The following is an 11,871-nucleotide window of genomic DNA, read 5'->3' as shown; positions in this document are numbered from 1 at the left end:
TCTGAACAAACAAAAGTTGAATTGCTGTTGTTAATTATGATATTCTTAATCTCCCTTCAAAGTCGGGATTTTTTTTAGGTTTATTTTTTTTTGACCTAACAAAACATAAAAAGAAGTCAAACTCTTGGAGACTTTATAATCCTAACATTTTTAGGGGTGACCCCGAAGTAATTAGGGGAGACTTTTTTATTCCCATCTAAGGAAGATGGCTATGGGGTGTCTAAAAAAATATAAATTGTCTATATTTTCCTCAACCTTCATACTTAATCTAAATCTAAACATATATCCTTTATTTTCATATCATTACATTCGTATTCTTCTTCTTTATTCTACCAATTTAATTTTGTTTCCATCGTTTGAATTTTGATTGAAACGAAATATCGTCGATCAAACTTTAGGATTAATCGTATAAAATCAAAAATTGAAACTTCGAAAATAAAAAAGAAAACCGAGTTAAACAAACAAAATGGATAAGTGGTAGTAGTTGTGATCCAAAATTTGGATTTGATTTTCTGTGGTAAAATTTTTCTAAGATTTACAGTTGCAGAAACATAATCGGTAGGTATAATGTTGATTTTATCTAGCAATTATTTTCGTGTTAAAAATTTCAATTTTTTGTGGTAAAATATTTAAGCACGGTCGGTAGATAAAGTCCACCAGTGTCTATCGATTGTGAAAATAGAGAAATTCAAAATTCCATTAGTATTTGTAAATTTTGAACTTGTGGCTACTACCACACTCGGTGGATAGTGAACATCACGAAACTACTGATAGATAATAAATACCACGAATCTACCGATTGTGAAAATAGAGAAATTCAAAATTCAGTTGGTTTTTGAAAATTTTGAATACGGGGCTACTATCATAATTGGTGAACTATGAACATCATGAAACTACCGATTATGTTTATACATATAATTTGAAAATTGGGGGTTTTAGCAAAATTTAAGTTAAGTGAACTTTATTTACTACCGATTATGTTAGTTCATTTACTATCGATTCTAATTGGAAGTTAAATAAACTTCATTTACTACCAATTATATTTGTGTAGAGAATTCGAAAATTTAAGGCCTTTGGCACAATCCAATTTTAGGACTACCGACGCCAATTAAATGTCATTTTCTACCTATTATAAATATATTTTGTCCCACGTTTAGAAATGCTAGATGCGGTACTCCATTATCTACCAATTCTGGATTGTTCATGGCAATCAAACTAAAAAAGGAAGTCCTCTATACATATAACAAATTTGTTCCGACACGGAAATTTAACTACTGATTATTAAAGATAGAATGACCATTATGAAAAGACATAGAATTTATTTTAGGTTTGAATGACCCTATTTTATTTTATTAATTGTCCTTTATTCTTTTGGGTCTCCTTTGAAAATGCGAGGTTTTTAATGCATCTAAACAAGAAATAACCTCTGCCCCGCTTAAGACAATTTGAAATAGCATGTGCCGTGCCGGGTCATTCCCTGGTATGAAAATACGAGAGATCTCTAACCTAACCAAATCCTACCCTATTTCGTTTCATATCTTTTTATGTAAGAGAAAGCCAATCAATCGCGAGTACATCAAAGATCAATCAGAAAGCTAACATGAGGAGTCCATCTGTAGAAAAGGTCCTTCAGAAATCTCGCAGGTATTGTTAATTACATTTTTTATTTTTCCTACCATTTTCAATAGAATAATTTTTTTCCCTTCATCAAATCTTCTATCTAGGATGATGTTTGATTTTGTTGAGATCATGGAGAAAGGTCGCCGGGAAGACTATGATTATTCAGATGCTAACAGGTAACCTAGGCTTAAGCTTTTTATACACTTTTAATTGATCTGATCTGTGTTATTATAATAACTGTATAAAATATCCGTCGCCCTGATTCTGAGTTCTTATTAGGCTAAGTCCTGTGGGAGAGATAATTAGCTGCTAGATTGGCCATCCACGTCAGTTTGGTCGACCTTCTAAGTCCTATGGGAGAGATATCTAGCTGCTAGATTGGCCATCCACGTCAGCTGTGAACGCCGAACCAGTCGGCGTTTTCCTTAGCGCCGAACCATTCGGCGTTTGGGTTATTTTTTGAGCGCCGAACGGTTCGGCTCTTTAAGTCTCAGCCGTTAGATTTTTTGATTCTTCTGAGCGTTGAACCGTTCGGCGTTTTCTTTTACTTTTTGAACGCCGCACCATTCAGCGTTTCAATTTCGCTGATAGTGAAACGGAGCAAATGCTAGGAGAGAGAAGTAGCCAGATAGAGTGTTAACTTTTTTCCCACACTTTTTTCATGATTTGCAACACTTTTTGGCCAATTTAGCCATCCATTCTCTCCCATAGAACTTAGCCTTAGCCAATTGTAAGGAGGCGTTCATGTGATGGGAATAATTTTTTAGGTCGTTTTCCCCTTCCACCGGAAAGAAATTTAGATAAATTTGAACTGTAGTCAGAAAAATTTTGAGATTGAAATTTCACCAGAAAAATAAGTTCATTATCAAAATTTTAGTTTTTTTTTTTTTTTTTTTTCAAGGTCGAATTCCGAAATTGAAATAAATTTAGAGAAATTTGAACTGTAGTAGGAAGAATTCTGAGATTGAAATTTCACCCGAAAAATAAGTTTATTATTAAAATCTTAGTTTCTTTTTTTGTTCAAGGTCTTATTTCTTCAAAATCCTTCGTCAATTGGAAGCTTATTAATCGTTGAAAGATACTTCATCAATAATGAAGATTTCGCAACATAATATTCATGCTTTTACAGAACTGAATGTGCCAATGTACTTGAACATTCTGTTCAGAATGTTTTTACTTGAATATTACACCTTTCAAGCTCAGGAAGCTATTGAGGGTGCACGTCGACAATCAACCAGAGGATGTGTAGTACTTGAGCACTACTCGTCTCGTGAACATTTCTATCCATTTTCGCATACTCAGTAGTAAACAAATCACAAGACTTGTTTTTATCAAAGGGGAGACAAACATGGTTTTGCTAGTACTTCTACTTGGGTTCCCAAAATATGATATCTTCTTGGTCACCAACCAAGCCTAGATCTTTAAGTCTTCTTTCCTGGTAGTATTTCCAATTCTCTGTTCCTGATGACCTCATCGATTTGTTGTAAAATCTTCTTCTCCGCAAGTCTTATTCCCAGTGCTACTGCAAGTCTTGGACTCAAATTCCCTCCCTCCAGTAGCTTCTCATCCTGCAAGACGATACTTGTCAAGTCGGATTCATTCAAATCAGCGATGTCTTAAATAGTTTACCGGTGTTAAACTGGGCGTGAATGATATTAGTAGTCCCGCATTGGACAAGGAACTATTAAACAGAAGGGAAGGTCGAGTTACCTCTTCGATGGTGGTTGCATATTTGGAGAGCGCGGTTTTGCAGGTTTCTCTCAGAACTCGGCATATTAGCTCTTCATTGGCAGGGCTAATGGGCATTTCAAGATGACCCCAAACGGCGTTTCTAAATACAGATTCCAAGAGAAATGCATCTTGACCACCAAGAGCTACCAAACGCAGGTAAGGAAGCATTCTGGTGGAAGGGGCTGGCCTAAGACGATATCAAAGTATGCAGTTTCAACAACAAGACCATTAGACTCAGCAATGTCCAGTTTGTCACCGAGAAATGGGTCTGAGTCAGAAATCCCTAATGTCAGAGTATATGCATTCCTATCTGGCTTTGACTCGACAAAGCCATAATCTAATGCCAACTCAGCACTACTCTTCCCTGCATCATATTGGATATATATCTGCCATGATATCAACCCATCAAAACATATTAAGTGCACATGTTACAAATCTAAATTGTTGAAATAGCCTATCAATTCCTGACAGTTACATTGTGGGGTATCATTAGAAGATATACCTGCTCACCGGACTTTACAGAAACAGGAGTCCTCAAGGAAAAAAAGACATCCCTAGAGAAGATACCTCCTCCTTTGATTTCCCAACAAACATTCTCCTTAGTTATGCTAGAACTGTGGTTGATCTTGTAAAACAAATAAATCATTGTCATTGAAATTTTCAAAATACATGAACCTTCTGGAGCTTGTTTAGATATGATTCAAGAATACGAATCTTATATCTTGACACAATAAAATTAACAGTTGTGAAGACCAGGTGCAGAACTTGAAACACAAAATGTTAGATTTTGAGTTAGAAAAAGAGCAGTGGCTGGTCTTGGAGGAGCTCAAAATGCTGTTAGTTATGCAACCTTGTTTAGGTCTGAGCTGGAAGCATTTCCTATTATTTCTCTGGGAATTACCATGGGAAATTAATCAAAGAGTATAGGTGTTTGGGATGTGATTTTGCAGAGACTTGAGAAAAGGCTTAGTACTTGGAAAGGAGATATTTTTCCTGAGGAGGCAGGCTTGTTTGGTTAAGGGTGTAGGCGTAATGGCTAGCTTATCAATCTATTATCTTTCTCTTTTTCAGTTGCCTGCTTCAGTTGCAAAGAATATTGAAAGAATCATGAGAAACTTCGTATGGGGTGTACTAATTCTATTAACAAGAAGAAGAAAAGTTTGTTTACTAAAAAAGCTAACGGTGGTCTTGGTGTGAAAAAAATGAGACTTATGAACGAGGCCCTTCACAGCAACTGGATCGGAAGAAAAGGCATTAAGTATGTTTTGAGCTTTATTCAAAATTACTTGGAACAAAAATGCAATGCTGAGGGCGATAGTGGTGACAGGATATCAAGATGTCTTAGTTCTTCCCCTAACTTACAGAGCCTGCAGCACATTCTACTTCTATTAAAAACATTTAAAGAGTGATAAATATCTTACCAAGTCTGCTAGAGGGACTAGAACAACATCTTGACCACGAAGGCGTGAAAATGCTCTTGATCTGAGTATACCAAATGCCCAAAAGAAGTCGTCTGATGTAATTGAAGGGAAAAGATGCTTGTTGGGAAGTATGACTTCTTGTTCGACATTGAGAAATTCTCTGTGCACATATTCTTTCACCCAAGGTTGTGCTCATTTAGTTGAGTTCCTGCAAGAAAATCAAAGCCAATCTTGGTTACATAAACTAGGACCTTATGCTACACTCAGATGACAAAGTGAAAATTGACATCAAATGACTTGATTAGACTAAGACAATGGCTACTTTGCAATCTATGAGTACACCAAATTATTTCCAACTATTAAATTTTAGTATTAAGTTTAGTACAAGGCATATTCGACCAACATCAGAGGCCCTATTGTAGTGTCTAAGAGTGATTCCTAGTCACTCACAAACAAGTGTCAGTTGAGCAAATAAAGTCGCCAAAATGTCTTCTGACGTCACTGTAATTTCTTCCAATTCACTGCATCGTCGCTTAGAATAAGATTAAAATTAACAATGGCACCCACCATGCCAGCGGTGGCTAGTATAGTGCATATTTATTTAGGTAGCTCACTGAAATCACACGAAACATAATAGCCGCATTCTATTGAAATAGTTGGTTGGGGGAGAGTGTCCCTAAGCAGAAAAGGTTAATGGGATGTGATCAGAAATAGCTCATATAGTTTAAACAGCTTATTTCCAACTACGAGAAATTTGATAATAAGGCATAGGCGGCCAACGCAGGAGGCCCATTTGTCCCTAACAAGAAGTATAACTACAGTACAATATATCATCCAATTTCACTCCAATGTCTTCCAATTTCACTATATTGCCTTCTAATTCACAGCATTGTTGCTTACAATAAGGTCAAAACTGACTTCGGCACCCATCATGGCAGCACTTACTAGTATACAAAGGCATAATTATTCAGGTAGTTCATTATATGACACGAAATTAGCCGCCGTATATCGAAATAGTTGGTTGGAGAAAGTTTCCAAGCATAAAAGGTTAATGCAGTAGACAGCTTAATTAGGACTTCATCTATAACTTAGGCAAACCATTGAAGCAGAAAAGGTTAACATGAAAATGCTGTTTACTGACCTTGAATTTCAGAAAGCTCCTCTTCTGACCTGTACTGGAGACATCAAACTTAATCTATTAACAATCGAACTATTTAACACTTGAAACAGAAAAATTATAAGAAATTGGATAACCCCAAACTCACCAAAATATAGTAGAATCAGTTTTCTCCGGAAGAATTTGAAGGTAACCAGCCCATTTAGAATCCTTATTGGCTTTCTCCCTAAGAAGAAACAAAGCAACAGAAACCCAAGGTTTTAATCCACCACAGAATTTCCCAATTTCTGAAGAAGCTACTAAATCTGGATTAATCCAAAATTTGTTGGATATTTCTTAAATCACTTCATTTCTGGATATATCTCTCTGGGCAATTAATCCAAGTCCTTCAGGTACAATTCCTGGTTTTATAACTGCTGATGACTTGTTTGATATAACTCCTTCAGTGCAGATCCAATCCCAGAAATTATCAACTGATGGTAATGATGTGTTAGTTGCTGGTGATGAGATGGATTTTACAATGAAAGGTGAAGTTTTTAAGTGGAGATTATGTTTGGTTGTTTGGGAGAAATTGGGGGAGGAGAAAAATGGAGATGATGAAGAGGCAGAGAAGAAGCGCGAAGAAGCCATTTCTCTGTTTCTAGTTTCTCCCAGAAGTTTCAAGTTCTTAAGTTACATACCCTTTTCGGCAATGTCGATTGGGTTGTGGATAATGTACCGTTTAAATTCTTAAAATCAAATTGACAAATGGATCTACATTAAAAAGAAGGAACCGTTTTTCTTTTCCGGACTACTCAAAAAATGGGGGACTACTTTGTGATAGGAGTGTCCTAAAAAATTAGGGAAGATTAATGTGCCCTTATTCTAATTAAGATTATAACTAATCCTAATAACTCACTAATTAAAACCTAATTCATTTATTTTTTCTTCTCTTCTTTCCTCTTCTTCTTCTTCTTCTTCTTCTTCGTAGACATCGACGTTAATCGTCGATTCAAAAAAATTTCATCGTCGATTAATCAATCTTTATAAGAAATGCGTACCAAACAAACACCCAGACTTCCAGGATTGAGTCTGGGACTCCCACATATAGTGAATCTCCCAAAACAATTGTTAATTCATAAACAACTTGAAGCACCGTTCAGAGGAAAAATCAATCATCCAACAACAACCAAGAAGTCCGATTCAAGTGAAATGCAAATCCGTGGGTAATTTCCTTCATACCCATTCTTTATAATTCGTTATTTGTTGAAGCAATCGATTAGAAATCATGAAAACTCATTGAAAATGGTAGTTACAGTTGACAGTTCGGCTAGGAGAATTTTTGTCAAACCCTAGATTTTCTAACCGAACTTCGTAAGATATGAACAATTCCTTTAAGTAGACTAATATATGTTCACCGAACTACACAGTTCGGTGTGCTCGCAAAAAAAACTTTCGTAACCGAACTCAGTTTTTCATTTGAAAGAATAGGTTCGGTTTTGTCGATAAATTTTTTGGCTAACCGAACTTTTGAAATAAGTAATTCGGTTACTTCTCTATTTTCATCAGGTTACCGATCTTGTGAAATATGTAGTTCGGTTACCTCGCAATTTTTATCAGATAACCGAACTATAGTCTCTTAACTCCAAATGTTGTGTTTACTGCATTCTTTAGTTCTATCTGATTTGATAACACAATATTCTATTATTTGTAGCTAATACTTTGGTTTTTGTTCTTTAGGAACAAAGGAAAAAGATTGAAACTACACCTAGATGAGGATTTGAAAACTCTCACCCCTCGTGGAGCAAAACATTTAGATTTCCGAAACCGTGGTGTCGAAATGCTAAACATGGAGGGGGCTCGTTACCGGAAGTGAACCAAGAGAATGTTCGTGATGTAATCCAAGATGTGAATGAAGAGGTGATGGAGATTATAATTGATAATGTTATTGAAGAAGAGGATAATGATGAAGAAAAGCAAGGAAATGAAGACCAAGGAAATGAAGAGGTTGAACAACAAAGAGAACAAAATGTAGAGGAGGAAGAACTAGGACCCGAAAAATAAGGAGAAGGACAACATGAGGAAGAGGAGAGAGACGATGAAGAGGAGGAAGAGGAGGGATAGGATGAAGAGGATGGAGAGGATGAAGAGGACGAAGAGGAGGTAGAGAAGAAGAGGAGGAAGAAAATGATGATGAAGAAGAGCAAGAAATTATTCCTGCTAAAGAGAAAAAGAAGACGAAACCGCATAGTAAAAGATACTTACACATTCCCGTTGATGATTTGTGTTTGTCACCAGTGAACCCAACTTATGGTACTCCAAATGATTGAGGGGCAACATTGTTTGGCTACAAACACTCATGGGCTGCGAAGATCTATGCGACAAAGATATTCTTTAAGTTCATTATTAACTAAAAAAACATTTTTTTTGGGACATGTTTCGTATTTCTTTGGAGTGTGACGAGTTTGTATCCAAGGTTAAAGAATGTGTGTTATGGAGAGCTATTAAGTACGCACATGTGGAATTTGACGTTGTTGCCGTATCCGCATTTCTCGAGAGGCATTATCCCGAGACCTATATTATGCATCTTCCATTTGGCGAGATGGCAATTACTCTCGATGATTGCCATAAAATCACCGGCTTACCACTTGAAGGTAAATGTCTTCGAGAAGGATACAACCCCTCTATGAGTTATGAAGCTCTTGAAGATTTGGCTCTAAAAAGTTTAGGATGGGATCCAAGAAAGTCTCAATGTGAGTTTAGACGTGCTGTGAGGTCCCCTAAACTTGACGATGAGTATAATCCAAGAGAGGCAAATGGAGCAATGAAGAAGAAGCTCAATAAATTCAAGTTGGTAAAGTTGAAGGAAGCATTTGGAGGGACCAAAAAGAAGGTGGAGAAAGGAAAGTTGGTGATGGACAGGGAGACCATTAGGCATCATGTCACCGATTATTGGTTATATATGCTAGGAACTGTCATTTTCCCCGACATTTCTGGAAATAGGGTGGATGCATATTATCTACAGCTTTTGTAGAATCTCGATGAGATGAACAAATACTATTGTGCCACTGGGGTGCTTGCTTTTGTTCTAAGAGAGATGAGCAAAGGGTCGAGGATTAAGACAAATCAAATTGGAGATTACTTAACTCTTGTTCAGGTGACCTTCTACATTGTTAATTAGCAAATTATTCACTAAATTTTTCTGCTTCCAATTCAATTTTCATATATGTGGTTAATATTTTCGTATTTTCGCATAGGTTTGGATTTACAACTACTTTCCTTCATTGGGATTGGCTAAGGAAAAGATACCTTATCCCTATGACCAACCTACAGCAGGGAAATGATTGTTTTTGGATGCACAAAAGAAGTATAAAGAAGAGCAGTTGACTTCTTTGAGGGAGAAATCAGATAAACTTACGGTGAATGATGTGGTATTTCACCCATACACTGTAACCGATGATGTCGATGTGAATGAAGAAGATTTGAATGGTTTCTATCGTCTCGCCTTTATGTGGACCAATTTGGTATCCTAACGGCTACGCACTATATAAACCAAGGAGAGTACTAAGACAACTTTGTTACATCCAAACGGATCCCGACGTGGAGAATGAAAATTTCACTTTGTTGGTTGAAGGAACAAAGATCACCGAGAAATATTTTGAGCCAAAACATGAACCAACTCCTACGGTAGCACATTGGAATGCACATAATAACTACCACTTACCTTTAGGTGATTGTGTACCTTGTCAAGGACATGTGAATGCATGTGATGATGATTATATGGAGTTTTATAAAGAAATTAGTCATCCTTTTGTGATAAATAAAGAACAACAAGCTAAGACTGATGCGGCGAAGGCGAAGGCAAATGAGAGGGAGTCTAAAAGAGCTCAGAAGGAAATGCCTATTTGTGGAGAAGAAGCTAAAAGGTTATGGGATAATGTGGTAAGAAAATTTCTTTCTCTTATACTTTTCGGTTGTTTCAAAGTATTGAAAATATATTTACTTGTGCTTAAAATTGGAATTAGGTGTTGAAGGGTTCGAAATTATTGAAGAAATGGATGGCTAAAATCAAAAGTGAAGAGTCGATGTTGACAAAGGAACAAACCGTTTACTACAAGCAGTGGGAGGGTCTTATAACTAAAAGAATGGTGGAGCCAAGTAGGTCTAAGCAACTGAAGAGGGGTCGACAACGAGGAGAAGGTTCTAGTCGCGTTGTGGATGAAATCGGTGGAGGAGATGAAACCCCAAGTGATAAGGAAGTTGGACGTAAAACTCGTGCTAAACAAGGAGGTGGAAAAATGGGTCGACAACAAGGAGAAGGTTCAAGTCGCGATGTGGAGGAAACCGGTCGAGGAGGTGGTAAGAGGGGTCGTAAAAGTGGTCCTTAGTGATTTCGTATGATTTTAGCTTCAAAAAACATCTTAATTATGGATATCGTATGGTTTAATTTGGTATGTTTGTGTGTTTTAAACAATTACTTAAGGATATCGTAGTTTGGTATGTATAACACTTTTATTTTTGTTTTAGAACCTTGTTTGTGTTTTCAATTTTTATTGGGTTTGTGTTTTTCAATTTTATAATCCTAAAATGTGGAATACAAGATATTTTTCGGTAACCTGTAATTTTTACACAGCTAACCGAACTTGAAGTTCGGTAACCTGTGAAATATTTAAGGTCACCGAACTGTATTTTCAACAACCTGCAAAATCCTACCAGGTTTCCGAAGAAATAGTGCGGTTACCTCGCAACATTTTTGATGGTTACCGAACTTGTCTATAGGCTGAAGCACAATGCCTTCATCCATAAAGGCTAATGATATTAGTTCGGTTAGGAAATTATAATATGTTAGATAACCAAAATCTTCTTTGGAGACTCAAAAATTTGATATTGCACATGTTTTAAAAGTCATGCAGAAATCACAGAAACCAACTCTTAAGTTTTCATCATCTATCCCATTCAGTTTGTCTGTGAGCCTTCACATAAAGTTCGGTTACCACATGTATTTATCATGTAACCGAACTTATGGTTCGGTTTGGTCGCAAGTTTTTATTTCCTAACCGAACTTGTAATTTTGAAATTTAAATGTACTTAAAGAGTTATGTTATCTCTCCTTCTGAATCCACATCCCTTTGAACCACGTAGCTTTTCTCTTGGGCCAAAAAAAAACAATTCTTGCATTACTTGTCTATCTCTCCATTATTTCTTTCTAATTGTCTCAATTGCATTGTAAATTGTGGACAAAAATGAATGGTTATTGATGAGTGCCAAATAATGTATATATTTATCCCTTTTTGTTGGCATTTAACTCATCTTTTGTGCATTAATTCTACATTTTATCCCATATTCTGTATTTTCATTGTTTTCAAGAATAAATATTTTTATTAATTAATTTTGCATTTTTAGGTAATAAATAAAGTCTGGATGACTTGCGGAGCAAAAAGAGCAGAAAAGTAGTGAAAAGCCGGGAGAATTCACGCAAGGAAGCCGCGAAGAATGGTGCGCACAACCTCATTTTCTACACACAAAAACGCCTCCGTTCTCAGTCATCAGATCAGTTCTCAGAAGCATCCGATGGTCGCTCCTTCATAGAGCATCAAAATCTGAAGTCTCTGCCAAGCACCACAGCGCTGAAATTCCAAGCCTTCAGATTAGATGGTAGTTGAATCCAACGGTTGCTCCCTTGCTGTTCATCAAAGTTTGATATCTCCGCCTTACACTACAACACCTAACCTAATCTAGCACCGTTCGTTTCGTTGTATCCCTTCATCCGACGGTCGCTCCTCGCTTGCCTCCGCATCACCGTCCGATCTACCTACCAGCTCCACATCTCACGGCTTAGTCTCGCTGAACATCAAAAATCGATGAACCCGACACAGACCCGAACAACCAAACCCTATACCAGCTACCCAAACGCACCCTTCTCCCAAACCATCGACTTCACCTCCCCCATCCCTCTCTGCAACTTCACCACCTTCTTCAACAGAACCGTACCACCACCTTCTT

General features: G+C 36.9%; 1 protein-coding gene and 1 pseudogene across 1 annotated transcript; one reads left to right on the top strand and one right to left on the bottom strand.

Annotated features, from left to right (window-relative positions):
• Positions 1 to 2,661: 2,661 nt before the first annotated feature.
• On the bottom strand, positions 2,662 to 6,551 carry LOC113346074 (annotated as a pseudogene).
• A 2,782-nt stretch (positions 6,552 to 9,333) lies between these two features.
• Positions 9,334 to 10,288, top strand: LOC113346073. The gene is made up of 2 exons (XM_026589668.1): positions 9,334 to 9,810; positions 9,894 to 10,288. The coding sequence occupies exons 1-2, from the start codon at positions 9,355 to 9,357 to the stop codon at positions 10,254 to 10,256; spliced, it is 819 nt and encodes a 272-aa protein (XP_026445453.1). The 5' UTR covers positions 9,334 to 9,354; the 3' UTR covers positions 10,257 to 10,288.
• Positions 10,289 to 11,871: the final 1,583 nt, after the last annotated feature.

Source organism: Papaver somniferum, unplaced genomic scaffold, assembly GCF_003573695.1.
Source record: "Papaver somniferum cultivar HN1 unplaced genomic scaffold, ASM357369v1 unplaced-scaffold_92, whole genome shotgun sequence".
In the NCBI taxonomy this organism is placed as follows: Eukaryota; Viridiplantae; Streptophyta; class Magnoliopsida; order Ranunculales; family Papaveraceae; genus Papaver; species Papaver somniferum.
The sequence above is the reverse complement of the archived record's forward strand: the minus strand, read 5'-3'. Positions and strand labels throughout refer to the sequence as shown.

Excerpts from the sequence above, each read along its gene's own strand:
- LOC113346073 (XM_026589668.1), top strand. The coding sequence starts at position 9,355 with ATGGTTTCTATCGTCTCGCCTTTATGTGGACCAATTTGGTATCCTAAC. Across the intron at positions 9,811-9,893 it reads AAAGGTTATGGGATAATGTG|GTGTTGAAGGGTTCGAAATT; the intron begins GTAAGAAAATTT and ends AATTGGAATTAG.